A 17,937-nucleotide genomic window follows, 5' to 3' on the forward strand; every position below is an offset into this window, starting at 1 on the left:
TCTCTTGTAAAATCCTGCCTTTTGTTCCAGGTAAATTCTTTTTAGACGAACATTAACCAAATGCCTCTTAGGATTTCCACGTACCTTTATTTCTTTTAGAGTACCTTTTTAGAATGCTTAATTAAAATTGAGTTCCAAAAACTAGCACTACTTCTCAGGGGTACTGATGGTTTTCATTAGTGTATTTATTCTTGCAGCGTTTTTAGGTGTATTTTTAACTGGATTTTCTTCAGGAAGTGGACTTTCATTTTGGGAAAAGAGGATAGAATAGGACTGATGTGGTTCCTGACTTCACTCACTTGGTCTAATGGATGATTCAGACAAGAAAATAAGTAATTTTAGTATTATACTTGATAGGGATAGTATAAAATGCATTTATAAGTATTAAATGCCTCCTATGTTCCTGTCACTGATCTAGAGATGCTGGGAGAGAGTTCTTCCCACAGAGATATTTAGACTCCTCTCCCCTCTGGATTTCTGTAGCAGTAGTGCATTTCTCCCTGTCTTCAGGCTTACTCTCCTCAAAGCCATTCTTCCATATTGTGGCTGCTTAAAACCCTCCCTTTGTCTCTTTAACATGGTGTTTGAGGGCCTTTATGACCTCGCCCCTGACTATTTCTCTGATAATCAGACTGTTCTCTGTGCTTACTGTGTTCTAGCCACATTAATTTTTTTTTTTCTTTTCCTCTAGATCACGCTCTTTTCAAGTCTTTTTACTTGCTGGTTCTTCTGCTTAGGAACTTCCAGATCTTTGCGTCTTAGTTCCTTCCCAGTTTAGATTTCAGCACAAATGTCATCTCCTAGAGGTATTCTCTGGTAACTCAGTCTGAAGTAGCCACCCAGCCACATTATATAACACTGGCCTCTTTTTTTCTTTTATAGTAGTTATTGCTACTTAAAATCCTTTTGTTTATCTGTTGTTTTTTCTGTTTTTCCCCCTCGTAGAACATAAAATTTATTAAACCAGGGACATGTCTTTTCTCATTTATGGCTATTCAAGGGTTCGTATTTATTTTAAGAATTAATATATAGAATATTCAACTAAAAGATACATAGTATGGTTAGTGCATAGAGTTCAAAGGGTATTGGAAAGAAATAAGGCAGGCAGTATAGAGCCAAAGAAGGATTGTAAGTAGGAGGCAACATCAGTTCAGTGAATATTTAATAAGAACTTACTGTGTGCCAGATATATGCTAGACACTGAGCATCACATTCATGTAAAAGATTCTCCTGGTGGGGATGATCTCGGAGAGGCAGCAGTGAGTGGTGGCGTGAAGCGAGATCTTAATTCCCTGCCTAGGAATTGAACCTGGGTAGCCTGGATGAAAACCAGGAATCCTAGCCACCAGACCCCCTGGCTCTTGCCCCCAGTGAAAAATGCATTTCTTACGGAGGCAAAAACTGTAAAAAAAACAGGTACAAAGTTTATTATTTAGAGACATTGCACAACAACTAGTGGGAGAGCACACAGAGAAACACTTTGTTTAGTTAAGATGGAAACAAGGCAGAGATGCACACCCGGAGAGCAAGGGTGTGGGCCTCCTCCCTAATGAGGAGGAGCTCAGTAAAGAGGTGGTTAAGTCATTTATATAGGGCAGTTCTTCCGGGTCTTTGTTTACCTTTGGCCAATTATCTGGTTTCTCAACACCTGACCTGCCCTAGGACCCTCGCCGAGGTGCATGCGCAACTTTTTTCCAAGATGGATTTCAGCCCAGAGGCCTAGGGGATGGCCTTAGCATCACATATTATGGGGTGGTGCCCCCTCCTTTTTGAACCCCAAGGAGCCTTTCTGTGCGTGTGCAATGTTTCCCTTGCACCAAGGATGGGAAATGCATGATGTCTTGATCTTTTAACAGGGTTCAGCCCCTCTCTGTCCCTGCCATAAAAGTGTCCAATGTCCAGTTATCTACCCTATTCCTGTTGTTGTTTCTTATATTGAAGTGCAGATCTCGAAATATAGACTGGAGTCCAGTCATAAATATGTAGTCCAGAGCCGGTTTGTCTCTTGCCTCAGGAAATGTAAACATGGGGGTTGGAGGTTGTAATGAATGTCCAGCCTGGAGCCCATCTTCTTCTCACCCCAGGAAGTTGGAACAGGAGGCCAGTTGTAAATGTCTAGCTTGGGGCCCACCTATCTCCTGCCTCAAGGAGAACAGATTAAAAAGGGACAAGACCAGAGGCAGTTAGGAGACTTGCAGTAATCCGGGTGAGAGAAATCATGGTGGCACAGTTTTGGAAAGTGACAGTGGGGATGGATGGAAATGGATGGATTCCAGAAAAACTTGAGGAGGTAGAATTGAGCAGACTTGGTAGTTTGTAGTAAAAAGAGGAAGGGTTGATAAAACTTGGGTAACTGGATGGATGAAGATGCTGTCACAGGAGGATCAGTTTTGTAGGGTAAGATGATGAGCTCAACTTTGGATGTTTTGATTTGGAGGTGTGTGTGGGGTATTCAGCTGAAGATATCTTGTAGGCAGTTGGATATATTGGTCTGAAGTTGAGGTGAGAGAACTGAGCTGTAAATGGAGATTTAGAAGCTCTCTGTATATAGATGATAAATAAAACCATGGGATTTAATGAGTGTCTACATGACAGAACTGTGAAAAACACAAATTTATACAGGATAGGTAGAAGAGACTCTAGCCTGAAGGATACTTGATGAATCAGCCAAAAAAGAACAAATTAAAAGGGTATCATGTTATAGAAGACAAAGGAAGGGTGTTTTATGAGCGGAAATGATGAACACTGTCAAAACACGTTAAATAAATAAAAACTGGCGATCCATGAAAGAGCAATTTCACTTAAGTGATGAGGATTTAAGCATTCCTGGAAAGTTGAAATATTTGTAGAGGAAGTAAAGACAAGGGAAAGAGAACAGTAGAAGCTAAAGTGAGATGTGGATTCCAGGGAGGGGTTTTTGTTAGGTACTTTAATGATAAGAGTTTTAAAATTGATGGCTGGGGTGACAGAGATTAAATAAAAAACTGAGGTCAAGAGGAGGAGAGTGTAGTAGAGGGAAGGTAGGGGGTAAAGATGAAACAAGTGGGCATAATATATCAGTAACTGTTGAAGCTGGGTATGGGCATATTTTGGATTCATTATACTGTGATTTCTATTTTTTATAATCTGTTTGAAAATTTTTATAATGTAGATATTTTTTCAAAAGGAAAGCTTTGAACCAGGTGCCTCCATGTATGAGGAAGAGTCACTTTAAAGTTAGTAGATGATAACCGATGGGTATGTGTGCCAGCTGGCATGTGCCACAAAGGAGCAAGGCTTTTACACACAGAGAAATGTGAAGCTGCTCAAAGTGTTGGGGAGAGAGGAGACCAGCCCTTTCCTGCCGACCCTGAGGTTTTGAGGTCTGGGAGAATTAGCACCTTAACTGGAGAAGGCTGTAATTATAATAGTAGTGGTGCCCTCAAGAGTATAGACTGGTTCCAATTAAGGCAAATAAGGGAGGGAGTTAGTGAAGAGATTGAGGATTTGGCAGAATTTCTATACAATGAGTGGTCCTTAAATAGCAAAAGAATTGGATCTATTTTCATCATAAGATTACTGAAGGTTTTAGGATCCCATCTTTTAGGAATGGTTCTAATTTTTACCATGACTTTTTTGTGTGAATTCATATTATTTTATTCACTTATACAAATTTTCAATGAAAATACTTGGAAGGGGAACACATTTTAGGTTATTATTCTCATGCATTCAGTGTTTGAATCTAAGGACAGTCAATTAATGAGTGAGAATTGGGGGATGAATATGATCACACAACATTTCAAAGGAAGAAATGACAGGATTTGGTAATATTTTTAAAAGTGTATACTCTAATAAATATGAATGGCTAGTCATTCTTTGCTTTTGGTTAAGAATAGGAAACCATAAAAGTAGTCAATACTGTCATTTACTTTTAAGAATGAACGAATAGATTAAATGCGGCAAGTATAATATATTATCTAGTCAATTGATGGAGCAAGAAATGTGTTATATCAACCAGTTACTTAGTGATACTTAGTAAAAGAAAATAGTAATAACCTTTATTGTTTGTATAACTTAAAATGGTGTTTAAAGGAGCTTTAAAGCAAGAATAAATTATTATTTATGATCAAAACCTGTTTTTAAATTTAAGACTCATCAGTGGGAAGCAGTCACTGTGCCTGAGGAAGAAGTACAAATATACAGCATTGAAGGTATTAAACTTGTTTTTGATAACTCTCTTCTTGATTCTGCTTGAGTAGAAGTTGCACACTCTATGGAAAAACACAATGGACTGATGAAAGCAGATCAACATTTCCATATGTTCACATTCATAAATTTGATAGTTCAATATCATCAAATTCCCTGCCCCCACAATTCCCCCAATATCTTATATTTATTTCCTTCTCTATCTAGTCTAAAACCCATGGTCAGTCACTTTCTTGTCAATACGTGCTGGACAAAAATCATATACCTTGGCAGACTGGCACCACTCCAAATTCAGATATCAAGACGTATTTTAGTTACCTCAGTGGGCATGTAGTGGTATCTCATGATAGCTTTTATATGCGTTTTCCTAATAACCAGTGATGTTGAGCACTTTTTCATGTGCTTAATGGCTACTCATATATCTTCTTCGTGAAGTATCTGTTTAAATATTTTGTCCTTTTTTTTTTTTTTTACTGGACTGTCTTTTTTATTATTAAGTTTTTGAGTTCTTATGTATCCTGGATACAAATCCTTCGACAAATATATGTTCTGTGAGTATTTTCTCCCTATCTGTATCTTGCTTATTCATTTTCTCATTGGTGTCTTTAATGAGCAGAAGTTTTTAAATTTGAAGTCCATATGATCAGTTTTCTTTTTTTTCATGGTTATTGCTTTGTGTGACCTAAGAAATTTTGCCTACTACCAAGTCACAAAGACGTTCTCCTGTTTTTCTGTAAAAACTTTATGGTTTTAGCTTTTATGTTGAGGACTATGATCCATCTCAAATTAATATTTGATTATGGTGTAATATAGGAGTTAGGTTCATTTTTTCATATGGGTATACAGTTATTTCAGGACTATTTGATGAAAAGGTTTTCCTTTCCCCACTGGACTTCATTGGTTCCCTTGTTGAAAATCAAATGACGGGTAGAAGTGCAGGTCTTGATGCTGTAGTCCATTCCATTGATCTGTTCCCTATGCCAGTACCACATTGTTTTAATTACTGTAGATTTATAGTGAGTCTTAAAGTGAGATAGTGTAAGTCTTCTAACACTGTGGGTTTTTTTTTTTTTTCAAGACTGTTTTGGAAATTCTAGACCTTTTGAATTTCCATGTAAATTTTAAAATTGGCTTATCAATTGCTACAAAAAGCCTGCTAGAATTACAACTGGGATTGTAGTTTGATATCTGGAGAAATAACATTGTAACAATAGTTACACTTCATTGTGACGTATTATTCTTTTATATATTATTGGAATTGATTTGCAAAATTTAGTTAGGAATTTGGTATTTCATGTTCTAGAAGGTCTGTAGTTTTCTTTGCCTGTAATGTCTGGTTTTTTTGTTTTGTTTTTTTTAAGTTTCAGAATCAGGGCGTTGTTAGCTTCATAGGCTGAATTGGCAAGTATTCTATAATCTTCCATTTTCTCTAAGAGTGTGTGTAGAATTGGTATTGTTTCTTCTTTAAGTACTTGGTAGTATTTACCAGTGAAGCAATCTGGGCTTGCACTTTTACTTTGCTTTGCTGAAGGCTCTTAACTACAAATTCAATTAATTTAATAGATAAAGGGTTTTTCAGGTTATCTTTTTTTTTCCTTGAGTAAACTTTGGTAATTTGTGTCTTTCAAGTAATCGTGTTGTCAAATTTATTGGCATAAAGTGGTTTATAATGGTCCCATTTTATCTTTTTACTGTCTGTAGATTCTGTAGTGATGGTCCCCCTGTTGCTGCTGATACTGCTAAGTTGTATCTTTTTTTCCTAATCAGTCTGATGAGAGTTATATCAATTTTATTGATATTCTCTAAGAGCCAGCCTTTAGTTTCATCGATTTTTCTCATTTTTGTGTTTTGATTTTTAATTTAATTGATCTGTGCTCTTATAGCTGTTCTTTTCTTCTGATTACTTTAGTTGTAATTTGCTTTCCTGTTTCTAGCATCTCAGGGTGAAGCTGAAGTCATTGACCTGAGACCATTTTTTCTCTTCTAATATAGCCATTTAGTGCTTTAAATTCTTCCCCTAAGTACTTCCTTAGCAACATCCTACAAATTGCCATGTGCTGTGTTTCCATTCTCATTAATTTATTCTTTTTAAATTTCTCTTTTGGTTTCTTCCTTGAGCCATAGGTTTATTTAAAAGTTTTTTATTTAGTTTCTATATACTTGAGATTTCAGGGATATTTTCCTGCTACTGATTTCTAATTTAATTTCATTGTTATGAGACAGTATACTTTGTATGATCTTTGAGAATCCTTTTCAGTATATTGACACTTATTTTATGACCCAGAATATGGTCTGTCTTGGTGAATGGTGTGAGTGCGCTTGAAGGAATGTGTATTCTGCTGTTGTTGGGTGGAGGGTTGGGTTGATAGTGTTGTCATATATCCTTCCTCATTGTCTGCCTCCTGTTCTATCACTTATTGAGGGAGGGGTATTGAAGTCACCACTAGAGCTGTGGGGTTTTTTTATTCAGTTCTGTTATTTTTTTGCTTCAGATATTTTGAATTTCTGTTATTAGTTTTATAAACATTTAGTGGTATTATCTTTTCTTCATAAATTTATCATTATGAAATGACTCTTTTTCCTGTGGTAATATTCTTTGCTCTGCAGTCTACTTTATATAATATTAGTATACTCTCTCCAAGTTTCTGTTGGTTAATTATAGCATGGCATAGCTTTTCTTTATTTTTAAGTCCTTTGTGTCTGTGTATTTAAAGTGGGTTTCTTACAGGCATCATATACTGATACTGGGCATCATATCAGAGACTGTCAGTGTAATTTGACAGTCTCTGCCTTTTGTGGTTTTTAATGTGACTATTGATTTGCTTTAAATTCATCATCTAGCTTTTGTTTTTTCTACGTGCCATCCCATCTGCCATGTTTCTTTTCTTTTTCTCTTTTTCTTCTTTGGTGTTAATTCATTTTCAGTGGTTTAATTGTATTTCTTTTGTTGGCTTTATATCCACCTTTTTAGTGGCTGATTTACGGTTTATTTTATACATATTTAACTTAATAGTGTGTATGTTCAAGTAATATTATACCCTTTTATGAATGGTATAAGAACCTTGTAGTAGTAAAGTTCCATTTTTGCTTTCCTGGCCTTTGTGCCATTGCTGCCAATAATGGTAAAAATTTTTTGCTTCTGAATGTGTCAAAGACCTCATATTATGTGTAATGATATTTTTCTTTATGCAGCCAATTAGTTTTTAACGAGATGTAAAAAGTGGATTAAAAAGTATTTTGTATTTACCCACCTATTTACAATTTCCAGTGTTCAGCTTTCATTTGTATAGACCCAGATTTCCATCTGGTATTATTTTCCTTCTGCCTAGGTGACTTCTCTCATATTTCTTGTCCTGCAAATATGCTGGTGATGAGCTCTTTCAGCTTTTTTATGTCAGAAAGTCTTTATTTTGTTTTTATTTTGCAAAGTATTTTTGATACATACAGAATTCTAGATTGCCTGTTGTCTTCTTTCAGTGTACTTGAAAGAGGTTACTCTACTCTCTCTTGGCTTGCATTGTTTCTGATGAGAAGTCTGTCACTCTCATGTTTGCTCCTTTTTGTTTAGTCTTTTTTCCCCTGGCTGATTTTAAGATTTTCTCTTTATTAGTAGTTTTAAACATTTGATTATAATGCTTTAGTGTAATTTTCTTCATATTGTGCATTCTTGAGGTTCATTGAGCTTCCTTGCTTCTAAAGTTTTTATCCATTGTTCTTCAAATATTTTTTTCTGCTCCTTTTTTCTCCTCCTCTCTGGAGACTGATTACATATATACTAAGCTATATGAAGTTCTTCCGTAGCTCACTGATTCTCTGGGTTCTCCACCCAAACTCCAGGCTTTTATTTCCACTCTCTGTTTTCACTTCGGTAGTTTTATATTGCTTTGTTTTGTTGCTAGTTAATATTTTCTTCTGCAGTGTGTAACCTGCTTCTGTTCTATCCTGTGTAATGTTTATCAGGCATTATATTTTTCATCTTGGGAAGTTTGATTTGGGTCTTTATTTATTTATTTATTTTTGGCTGTGTTGGGTCTTTGTTTCTGTGCGAGGGCTTTCTCCAGTTGTGGCAAGCGGGGGCCACTCTTCATCGTGGTGCACGGGCCTCTCACTGTCACGGGCTCTCCTGTTGCAGAGAACAGTCTCCAGACGCGCAGGCTCAGTAGTTGTGGCTCATGGGCTTAGTTGCTCCGCGGCATGTGGGAAATTCATCCAACTTACTTCATGTATCAATAGTTTATAACTTTTATTCCCAGACCAGGGCTCGAACCCACGTCCCCTGCATTGGCAGGCAGATTCCCAACCACTGTGCCACCAGAGAAGCCCTTCATTTGGGTCTTTTTTAAAGATAAATTTTAAATTTTAGAATAGTTTTAGATTACAGAAAACTTGCCAGAATAGTGTAGAAAGTTTCCATATACACCCTCACGCGGTTTCTCTTATTTTTTTTATTGTGGTAAAAATCACATAACATAAAATTTACCATCTTAACCATTTTTTAGTGTATATAGTCCAGTAGTGTTAAGTACATTCACATTATTGTGAAACAGATCTTCAGAACTTTCGTCCTCTTGAGAAATTGAAACTCTATACTCATTGAACAGTTCCCCTTTTCCCCCTCCACCCAGCCCCTGGTAACCACCATTCTACTTTTTGTTTCTATGAAATTGACTATTTTAAGTGGAATCATGCAGCATATGTCTTTTTGTGACTGGCTTATTTCACTTAACATAATGTCCTCTCCTGTAGTTTTAACATCATACATTTTTATGGTACATTTGTCACTGCATCTTAAAAAAGTCTACTTGGATCCTATGTCTTCCTCTATCTCATTCTTTTTCCATTCATAGCCAATTTTGAGAGAATAGTTTTTGCTAAATCTTTCCCTTTCTTGCTCTTCATTTCTGTTCTTTTCTACTTTCTGTTTTACATCCCACTCCACCAAAATTTCCACTGAAATTTCAGATGTCAAGATAATAATTCACTCTTTCATTATCAATATCAGTATACACACTTCAGTCCTTATACTGACCCTTGGTGGCACACCCCAGACTCCACAGGGATAGTGTCTTCTGTGCTCAGGACTTTTCCAGACCTCGCACTATCTCTCTTCATCTGGCTGTTCATTGGTATCTTTTAATATCCTTTGTAATAAAGTGGTGATGTGGTCTACCTATGTGGAGCAGGCAAGATCTGAATTTTTTATATGACTGGCACTCAATGGAAGTTAAAAAAAAGTGTGGACTCTGGGGATCAAGCAGTAGTTCTAGTGAAAAAGAGCATCTACAGTTGCAGACTGAAGGAAAGGGGAAGCCGCAGCACAATAGGGTGAGGTTAGACCCTTTTATGTTCAGTTTATAGGAGTATATAAAATAAAGGCTCCATGGACAATTAAGTGTTATTTTGAATGGCTTTGCAGGAGAAAACATTATTCATTTAAGAATGGTATACTGGAATCCTACAGAAATATCTAGATAACATTATAAGATCCAAATATGTTGATATCTATAAATACTTGGATTTTATAGGAAGCAACAAAATAGGAAGTTTTCTGGTATTTCAGTAATATTGCTAACTAGAAAGCAAGCCACGATATAGTCTAGGCAGTCAAAGCAAATATCAGAAATTTCAACAAAGTCAGCAATAAAATATAACAAATATCAACAAATTCTTACGTAGATAGTCATGACATGTGGAGAATGCTTTGTAGAAAAAGGTACAAAGCATTCAGCAAAATAATAAATTGGAAGTAATTCTAATACCATGTTCATGCAAGCAGTGAAGCAAATACTGCATTTACTCTAAGTTCACAGCAAGCTGCAGAAAAAAATTCAAATGCGTATCAGAGGGATATAACAATAAACAAAAATATTCATAAAGATTAGAAGTGTTCTAATCTTCATCATCACAATCTGAAACATTATCATTTTCAACGCACCTGATCTTTCATCTCTAAGGCCTGAAAACTTTTACTGTTGAGACTTGTGACTTTTTTTTCTTTCAAAAAAAAAAAACACTGCCAGCATTTTGGATTAGAAACTGCGTTACCACTATCTTCAGGCAACTAATACTTCTTAGTACCATCAAAGGACATCACAGAGGAAGTGTCATGACCATATAGCTGCAAAAGCAAATAAGACACTTTCTGCTTGGGCAAGCCTTACAAGGATCAGAGAGTTTTATAGCCGATAGGGACATTTGTCCTTTAGGGTAGAGCGTGGAGTGGCCAGCGGAGCTTTTCCTGATGCAGACACAAAGTTTTATCCTTGGTGTGGTCCTTCTCCCTCAGGATGTTTTCCTCTTGCCCAAAAGCAAACACTGGGGGCAGGTGTGGAGACTTCTCAGTCAGCAACAGGAGCAGCACCAGAGGTAGGACAGGACCATAGTGGCCTTCGGTCCATAATACAGGCACATTAATTGGGTGCCAGGTAATTTTCTGTAACTTTTTGGAGGAAGGGAGGTGAATACTTCATATAAACTGGCGCTTAACAGTATTTTCTTTTCACTGGATTGGTGAATTCATTGAGGATTAGCACTGTATCCTTCCTTCACAATATCCTGGTACTCAAGTTTTTATCAGACGTTCATTGTCAACACGTTTGTAACTGTGGATTTAATAGAAATGTCTGAATAGATGCTTATGCCTAGGAATAGTTAGTTATGGAAGTAAAGTTATTTTCTTTTTTGCCTGTTTTAAATTAAGAAAATAGTTTTCTCAGATGTGTTCAAAGAATATTTATTAAGAACCTGTTAGTGTCCAGGAGGTACTCAGGGCTTTAGTTCATTAATTATTGTATTACCTTGTAATTTATAGATCAGGAAACTGAGACTTTGAAAAATAAACTGAATTGTTGATTTCTTTACGTAAGTAGTTAGTACCAGAATTGATTAATTTAAATACTTTTAAATCCTAAAAGTTAATTTTATTTCAGTTCATTTTAATTGGTATGCTGCATGCTTTAGGTATTTATAGTATACCTATAGAGTGGTATCATAGGAATTAATGTAAACTAATCAGTGTGATTCATTTGTGTACAGTGAGAGAATCGAAGAAGCTACTGACTATAATTCTGAAAAATAAAGTAAAAATTAGTAAAAGAGAAGGGAAAGAATTGCTTTTGTATTTTGATGCATCGTTAGAAATCACTAATGTGACACAAAAAGTTTTTGGTGCAGATAAGTATAGGGTAAGTTAAACTCTTTTTAATAAACATTTATTTTCATAATTCTGGAAACTTTCAGTTACTTGGGACTAAGTTTCATTGATTTTTTTTTCCTACAATTCTTTATAAAATAACATGTAGATTTTTAGTCCTTTAAGTTTGTATTGTGGAATGGCCATCAGATTGTTAGCCATACCCTTTCAGTTACCGATTAGAAGGAATCTCAGATGACAGAATTAGCAGCACCTACTCAAAACATTTAATGAATTTCTGCGAGGTGTTTAAAAAGTGAAATGAGACAAAGACTTGTTTTCAAGATATTAAACATTATGAGAATTATAGAATGTGCCTCAGAAGAAGTAAGTGGCATATAGAAAATGAAGTATAGATGTTGAAGAAAGAATGCCCATTAAGAGTCAGGTTTGAAGGAAAGGCTATGGAGGTGGGCCTTGAAATGGCCTTTGAAGTTAATGAATGAAATTTAGATAAGATGCTTTCCAGGACTGTGGAAGACGATATGAGTCGGATATTGTTTAACTGGGAATCAAGGTGGCAATTCATGTTATGTTTAGGGAGATGTTCAGTTGACAAGCTTGGATGGTCCACGTCTTAGTTTGTTCAGGCTACTGTAACAAAAATACCATAGACTGGGTGGCCTAAACAACAAACATTTTTTTCTCATAGTTCTGGAGGCTGTGAGTCAGATCAGGGCGCCAGCAGACCCAGTGTCTGGTGAGGGCCTGTTTCCTGGTTCATCGATGGCCATCTTTTCACGGTGTCCTTACATGGTGGAAGGGGTGAGGGATTTCTCTGGGGTCTGTTTTATAAGAGCACTAATTCCATTCATAAGGGCTCTGCCCTCATGACCTTAGCAACCCCCAAAGGCCTCCACTCCTAATACCATCCTTGGGGACTACGTTTCAACATACGAATTGTGGGGGAAACATTCAGTCTATAGCGTGCAAAAGATTTATGGTGAAGAATAGCAGATAATATGCTTGTGAGGAACCCTTACCAAAATAGGCTAAGACCGTTGTTAGTGGGGACTCATTGAATTATTCTGAAAAGAGTATTTATATGTATAAATAATAATGATTTAAGATAATTTGGCAATTTTGGAAGGAAACAGGTATAGGAAATAATTGTATTAAAATGGAAAGAACTGGGAGAAAATGACATCCCTTTGAATTAATTTTACTTTAGGAATTTACCAGAAAACAAGGCATTTCTGTTGCCAAAACATCTGTGCATATTCTTTTTGATGCAAGTGGATCACAGGTATGTGTCTGACTTACTTGATTTTTACCACTGGGCTAAGTTTAACCCTAAATAATGAGAGCACGGTAATAAAGTTCATCTTGGAGGGTGAATATCTAAAAAATAAATTGTCTCAACATAATGCCCCAGTAAGATGTATATACTTTTTAAACACATTAATAATCATTTATTTCAGTACAGAAGGTAGATTGTTATTAATACCAGTTTTGGTAACTTTAAATAAAAATCAGAAGTACATGTTCTTCCACTAATGCCAAAGCCTGTATTATGTCTATTAACATTTGAAAAAGGACTAAAAATTATAACAGTACATAGATATAAGACAAAAAGAATTGACCTTTATGAGTGTGAGATGAATGAGCGCTTTACGAAGTCATCCAGTGATTGAGAACTTCCTATGGTTTGCAGTTTTAAACACTTTTTCCTTATTCTCCAACAGATTCTAGTCCCAGAAAGTCAAATCTCACCAGTTGAAGAAGAACTTGTTAGTTTGAAAGAAAAAGCTAACCCCCAAGAGGAATTTGCTAAACCTCCAAAATGTATCAAAAACAGTAATCAAGGAGACATAAAAAATAGTCAGCCTAAGGTATATATGGCATCAAAATAGTCATTTATAAAATAGCATAGGTCAAATCATTGCTATATATAATTACAGAAAAAAGCATCTAGAATTCATATGTTCATCAGTAACATTTCAGAGTATTTCCCCTGCATTTTACAAATGCAAACAAGAGTTAGTGTTTCAGCAGACTGTGTTTATATGTAAGGTTTAGGGATTTAGGACAAGGTATACTATACACTTGTAAGTTTCAAATTAGAGATATATAGGAAAGTAACTACCACTTTTTGCATTTATCCTTTCTGTTCTCTCTCTGCACTGGCCAATACAAATTTATAATGTAATGTTCTGTTTACTGGCATGAGGAAAGAAAGCAAAATACTAGGTTCTTTCTCCTCCTCCTCCTGCTCCATTGAGGATCTCCTCTAGGCTGCATGTGATAGAACCATTTCTCAGCCGCCTCTCCACATCTTGCTGTGACACTTGACATTGCTAACAGCCCTCTCTTTCTTAATGTCCTCTCCTTTGTCTTCTGTGTTAGCATTTTAATTCTCTTTTTACTTCTGTTACTACATCAGAGATACTTTCTCTCACTGTCTCCTAAATGTAGATTTGCTCTAAAAGCTTGATACCCAGCTTTCTGAACATGTCTATGCCTTCTCCCTTAGAGAGCTTCCTTCCTGTGCATAATTTAAGCTCTTAAAATGTACCAGGCTTCTGTTCAAAGTTCTATAGCTACGTTACTCTTTTTTTTTTTTTGTGGTACGCGGGCCTCACTGTTTTGGCCTCTCCTGTTGAGGAGCACAGGCTCCGGACGCGCAGGCTCAGCGGCCATGGCTCACGGGCCCAGCCGCTCCGCAGCATGTGGGATATTCCCGGACCGGGGCACGAACCCGTGTCCCATGCATCAGCAGGCGGACTCTCAACCACTGCGCCACCAGGGAAGCCCTCCACTTACTCTTTTTATATTTCCCTTGGTTGTGTCTCTTCAAGCCCTTTCCTAAAGTCTACCTCAAACTCTTTATCTTTTGCCTCAAGTTTGCATCTGCCTCCATACTTCAGTAATGTTACCATTCATTTTTCTGATGATATCCTTGATTCCAAACTCTTCTCCCCCCATACCTAGAAGCAAGGTGCTAGTGATTGTTCTTTCATAGTATCTCTCACATCGTTTCCTCCTTATTATTCCCTTTACCGTTACTCATTTTAGCATACGTAGGTTATACAGTAACCTTCTAATAGTGTCTTTGACACTATTGCTCCATTTTGTGAGCTACCCTGTGTCGTACACCACTGATTTTTCTTAATACCAGTATCCTCATAGCATTCTTCTGCTCAGAAAGCCTTGTCATCTCTGTGTTTATCCCATTAAATCTAAGTTTTGACTTAGTTTGAAGACATTCTGTAATTTAATACTACTCTATCAAAACACCCTCCACTTTAGTATGGTCAGTTGCTTTACTGTCTCTTTTTTTATGGCATGCTCATTCTTGCCTCTGTACTTTCATTCATGCTGCTTTTACCTCTACTTATCTAAAGTGTACTTACATTTGTAAATCTTTGTTCATTTTTACTTTCTTAATGGAGCTTTTCCCGATTATTTGTTTTTACTAATCTCTCACCTTTAGGCAACTATAACTCTCACAGGCTCTTCCATACATTGTGTTACTATTTTTCCCTGTAGTCTGTGTCCTTCATTAAATTAAAAGTATCATTTTTGTCAACTGTAGTTCCCTCAGATGATTAGATTATAAAAGCCTTTTTTTGTCTTTATATCAGAATCATAACTTGAGTACTTACTAAAAATGCAGATTCTTAGAGCCCCCCCACCCACCTAAACCTATTGAATCATAACACAAACTCTGGAAAAGATCTTAACCACACTAAAGTTTGAAAAACATTGCACTGTTGTTAAATACCCACTGTGTTTTCAATAAGGACTAACTGTTTGAAGCATTTATATGAATAAGTAACTTTTTGGATCTCATTCATTATATACCACTAGAACTGTAATTTCTTTAAGAAGAATCTACTGATTCAGTAGCTTATTTTCTGGTTAATCTTAGAATTCACTTTTCTCCTGTCCTTCCCCACCTTTCCTCCATTGCCCTATATACATACCTACTCAAAACTCCATCAATATTTTTTTCTCTGTCTTAGAGGCAGGTGCCTTTTTCAAAACAGCTGTCTTCTCCCTCTTTATGGTTTGTCATCATGTACTCCTTTGTACGGCATCCTCTGGAACTCCTGTCTCCTGTAGTCCCTCCTCTGCTCTTATCAGTCATTCTAGGCTAAAGTTAGAAAATGCACATCTTTTTTGGAACACTAGCTTGTGTGCCACTGAGTCTCTGAACTCTGAGTAGCTGCGTTTTACTCCAAAGGCAGTTTAGTCTTCACAGAATATTAATACAATTTTTTAAATGTGTGAAAGTTTTGAACAAGGCTTAATGTTATGAAAACTTTCACAAACAAGTTTACATAAATACGTGTTCCAAACATTATCCTTATGAAATACAATAGGAAATTGTGAGCCAATGGTTAACTAGATAAACTGAGTGTCAATAAAATATTTTCAGCTAATATATAAAGGTACAATAATTCCAAGTCTGGATATTCTTTAAATATTCTTTAAAACAACACCCTTTACTTGTTTCGGCTATCTATTCAATACCAAACGTTAGGATAAAATCCCTCAAGTCAGGCTAAACTGCAGATATTTCTGGATATCATATTGTTTATAAAATACCATATGTCTTTTGTGTGTAGTCAAGGTGAAATGTTGTGAATAAAATTACAGGATATTTAATTTCAAAAGAGAATGTATATTTACTGTGGGTTTTTTTTTCTCATGGTTTAAGATAATTACTCCTAGCAAAAGAAAAATGTCTGAAGCATCAATGATTGTTCCTGGCTCAGATAGATACACTGTGAGAAGTCCAATATTTTTAGTCAATACATGTAAGTTTTATTGCCTTTGAAGATTCCTAAAAAGTATTATTGTTTTAAGCTGGCATTTTTTAAATTCAGGAGTATTCTGGACCTAATTTATCTAGAGGATAATTTGGGGATATAAAAATTAATAAAATATGAACCACAAATGTCTTCTGTCAAAAAATTACAAATGTCTGAGAAGTTTAATGGGTATCCATATAAACATTATTCAGAATATTAATATCCAGCATTAATAATTTGTTGTAATTTTAAGTGAGAGCCAGCATAACACAGTGGATAAAGCATTAAATTAATCAGGCTGCTTGGGCTTGTTTCCCCACTCCTGGGTATGTACTTTGTAGCTAGGTTTAGAACCAGTTTCCTTTCTATGAAATGGGACTGAAGTGTCTAACCTCATCAAATTAAACTGTTTAAAGGATTAAATAAAAATTATTCATTAAACAAATGTTGTGAAACATTTAGACAGTGCCTGGTACATACTAAGAGCTAAATAAAAATTTTAAAATAATCTGATACTGTGTACTAGTTGCTATAAACACAGTATTATTTAATCTTTATGACAATTTAATAGTGACCTTCTGTTCCCAAAATCTGATTGCCTACTGGGAAATTATCTAATATTTGACAAACTTCTCAAACTTAACAGGTCCAAAATAAATTCATCTTTCCACCCTCCCTGCCAGTTTTTCTCCATTTCTTACCTTGGATTATGGCGTCCATATCCAGTTACTCATCTAAATCAGAAACCTGGGACCCATCTTAGAATCCCCTTTTTTAACCTTCCTCAGCAAAAAGTGTCTCAGTGAGAACAACATAGAAAATCCTACAAATATAGCAGTCCTTTGTCCTCCTTTTTAGCAACACTACGAAGAAGAAGAATTAAACCACCACTGCAAATGACGAGTTCTACAGAAAAACCTGGTGCTTCTAAAACATTGGAAAATGGAGTGGATAATGCTGTATCACTTAAATCTAGACCGTCTGAAGAAAGAAATAGAGGAGATAATACAGACAAAGTAACTTTACTTTGAAAGCATTTTTAAATAAATTTTTATCAAATTATTGTAGAAATACATAATTGAGCTAATTACTTTTGCAAGCAGTGAGTGTTTCACTTTTCCTACAGTATTGCTTTTTAAATTTTTTAGATATCATTTATTGTCCTTAAAAGTAAGTTCTTATCAATCATTTACTGTGCTAACAGTAAAATTTAGAAATATTCATTCAGTGTAACTGATTTATGCCTTCACTAGGAGAAATGGACTTGCCATCATTCTTTAGTTTATTATACAAATTAGTGTCTGCTATGGGGAAGGTTCTGGTTTAGAAATATAAGACACAAGTGGGATCTTTTAGTATCTCAAAGTCTAGCATGGGAATTAGACAAATTAATAAGATGATTATAATACTGTATGTGTTCTCAGATGTACATACAGGATGCAATAGAAACCTAGTAGAGGGGCAAGTGCCTAATCCCAGAGCTGGAGGGGAAGCTGAAGATCAGGAGATGCTCTTTTAGGAGATGGAGAAGAGTTGATTTTTGAAGGGTCAATAAAGGTTATTAGTCACATGGACATCGAGGAGGGCATTCTTTTCAGGAAGTTGAAGGGGGGACAGAGCAGGGAATGGATGAGAGAAAGTTGTGTCTTGGAGAAATAGGTAATCAGAGATACAGATAAGTTTGTAGATGAGGAGGAACACCTGAAAGCTTTTGTTTTCTCTGAAGTGTGAGCATGGTGAGCTTCTCTTGGGGACAGAGCCTTGAAGTAGAGGGCTCAGAGACACACAGAGGTTTCGAATAAC

The 17,937-nt window shown here is 36.0% G+C and overlaps 1 protein-coding gene across 3 annotated transcripts in view; it reads left to right on the plus strand.

Moving 5' to 3' along the window:
- SYCP2 (synaptonemal complex protein 2) overlaps positions 1-17,057 on the plus strand; it is a 30,276-nt gene extending 13,219 nt beyond the window's left edge. The window contains exons 13-18 of one of the 3 annotated variants that reach the window (XM_049699141.1): positions 4,130-4,190; positions 11,221-11,369; positions 12,549-12,623; positions 13,063-13,209; positions 16,041-16,140; positions 16,973-17,057. In XM_049699141.1, the coding sequence (XP_049555098.1) occupies positions 4,130-4,190; positions 11,221-11,369; positions 12,549-12,623; positions 13,063-13,209; positions 16,041-16,140; positions 16,973-16,992 (552 nt within the window). In that variant the 3' untranslated portion in view covers positions 16,993-17,057. Of the gene's footprint in view, positions 1-4,129; positions 4,191-10,471; positions 10,552-11,220; positions 11,370-12,548; positions 12,624-13,062; positions 13,210-16,040; positions 16,141-16,972 lie in introns of those variants that run through there. The other 2 variants (XM_049699142.1, XM_049699143.1) reach the window with 2 other exon arrangements.
- Positions 17,058-17,937: the final 880 nt, after the last annotated feature.

This window comes from Orcinus orca, chromosome 16, assembly GCF_937001465.1.
Source record: "Orcinus orca chromosome 16, mOrcOrc1.1, whole genome shotgun sequence".
Classification (NCBI taxonomy): domain Eukaryota; kingdom Metazoa; phylum Chordata; class Mammalia; order Artiodactyla; family Delphinidae; genus Orcinus; species Orcinus orca.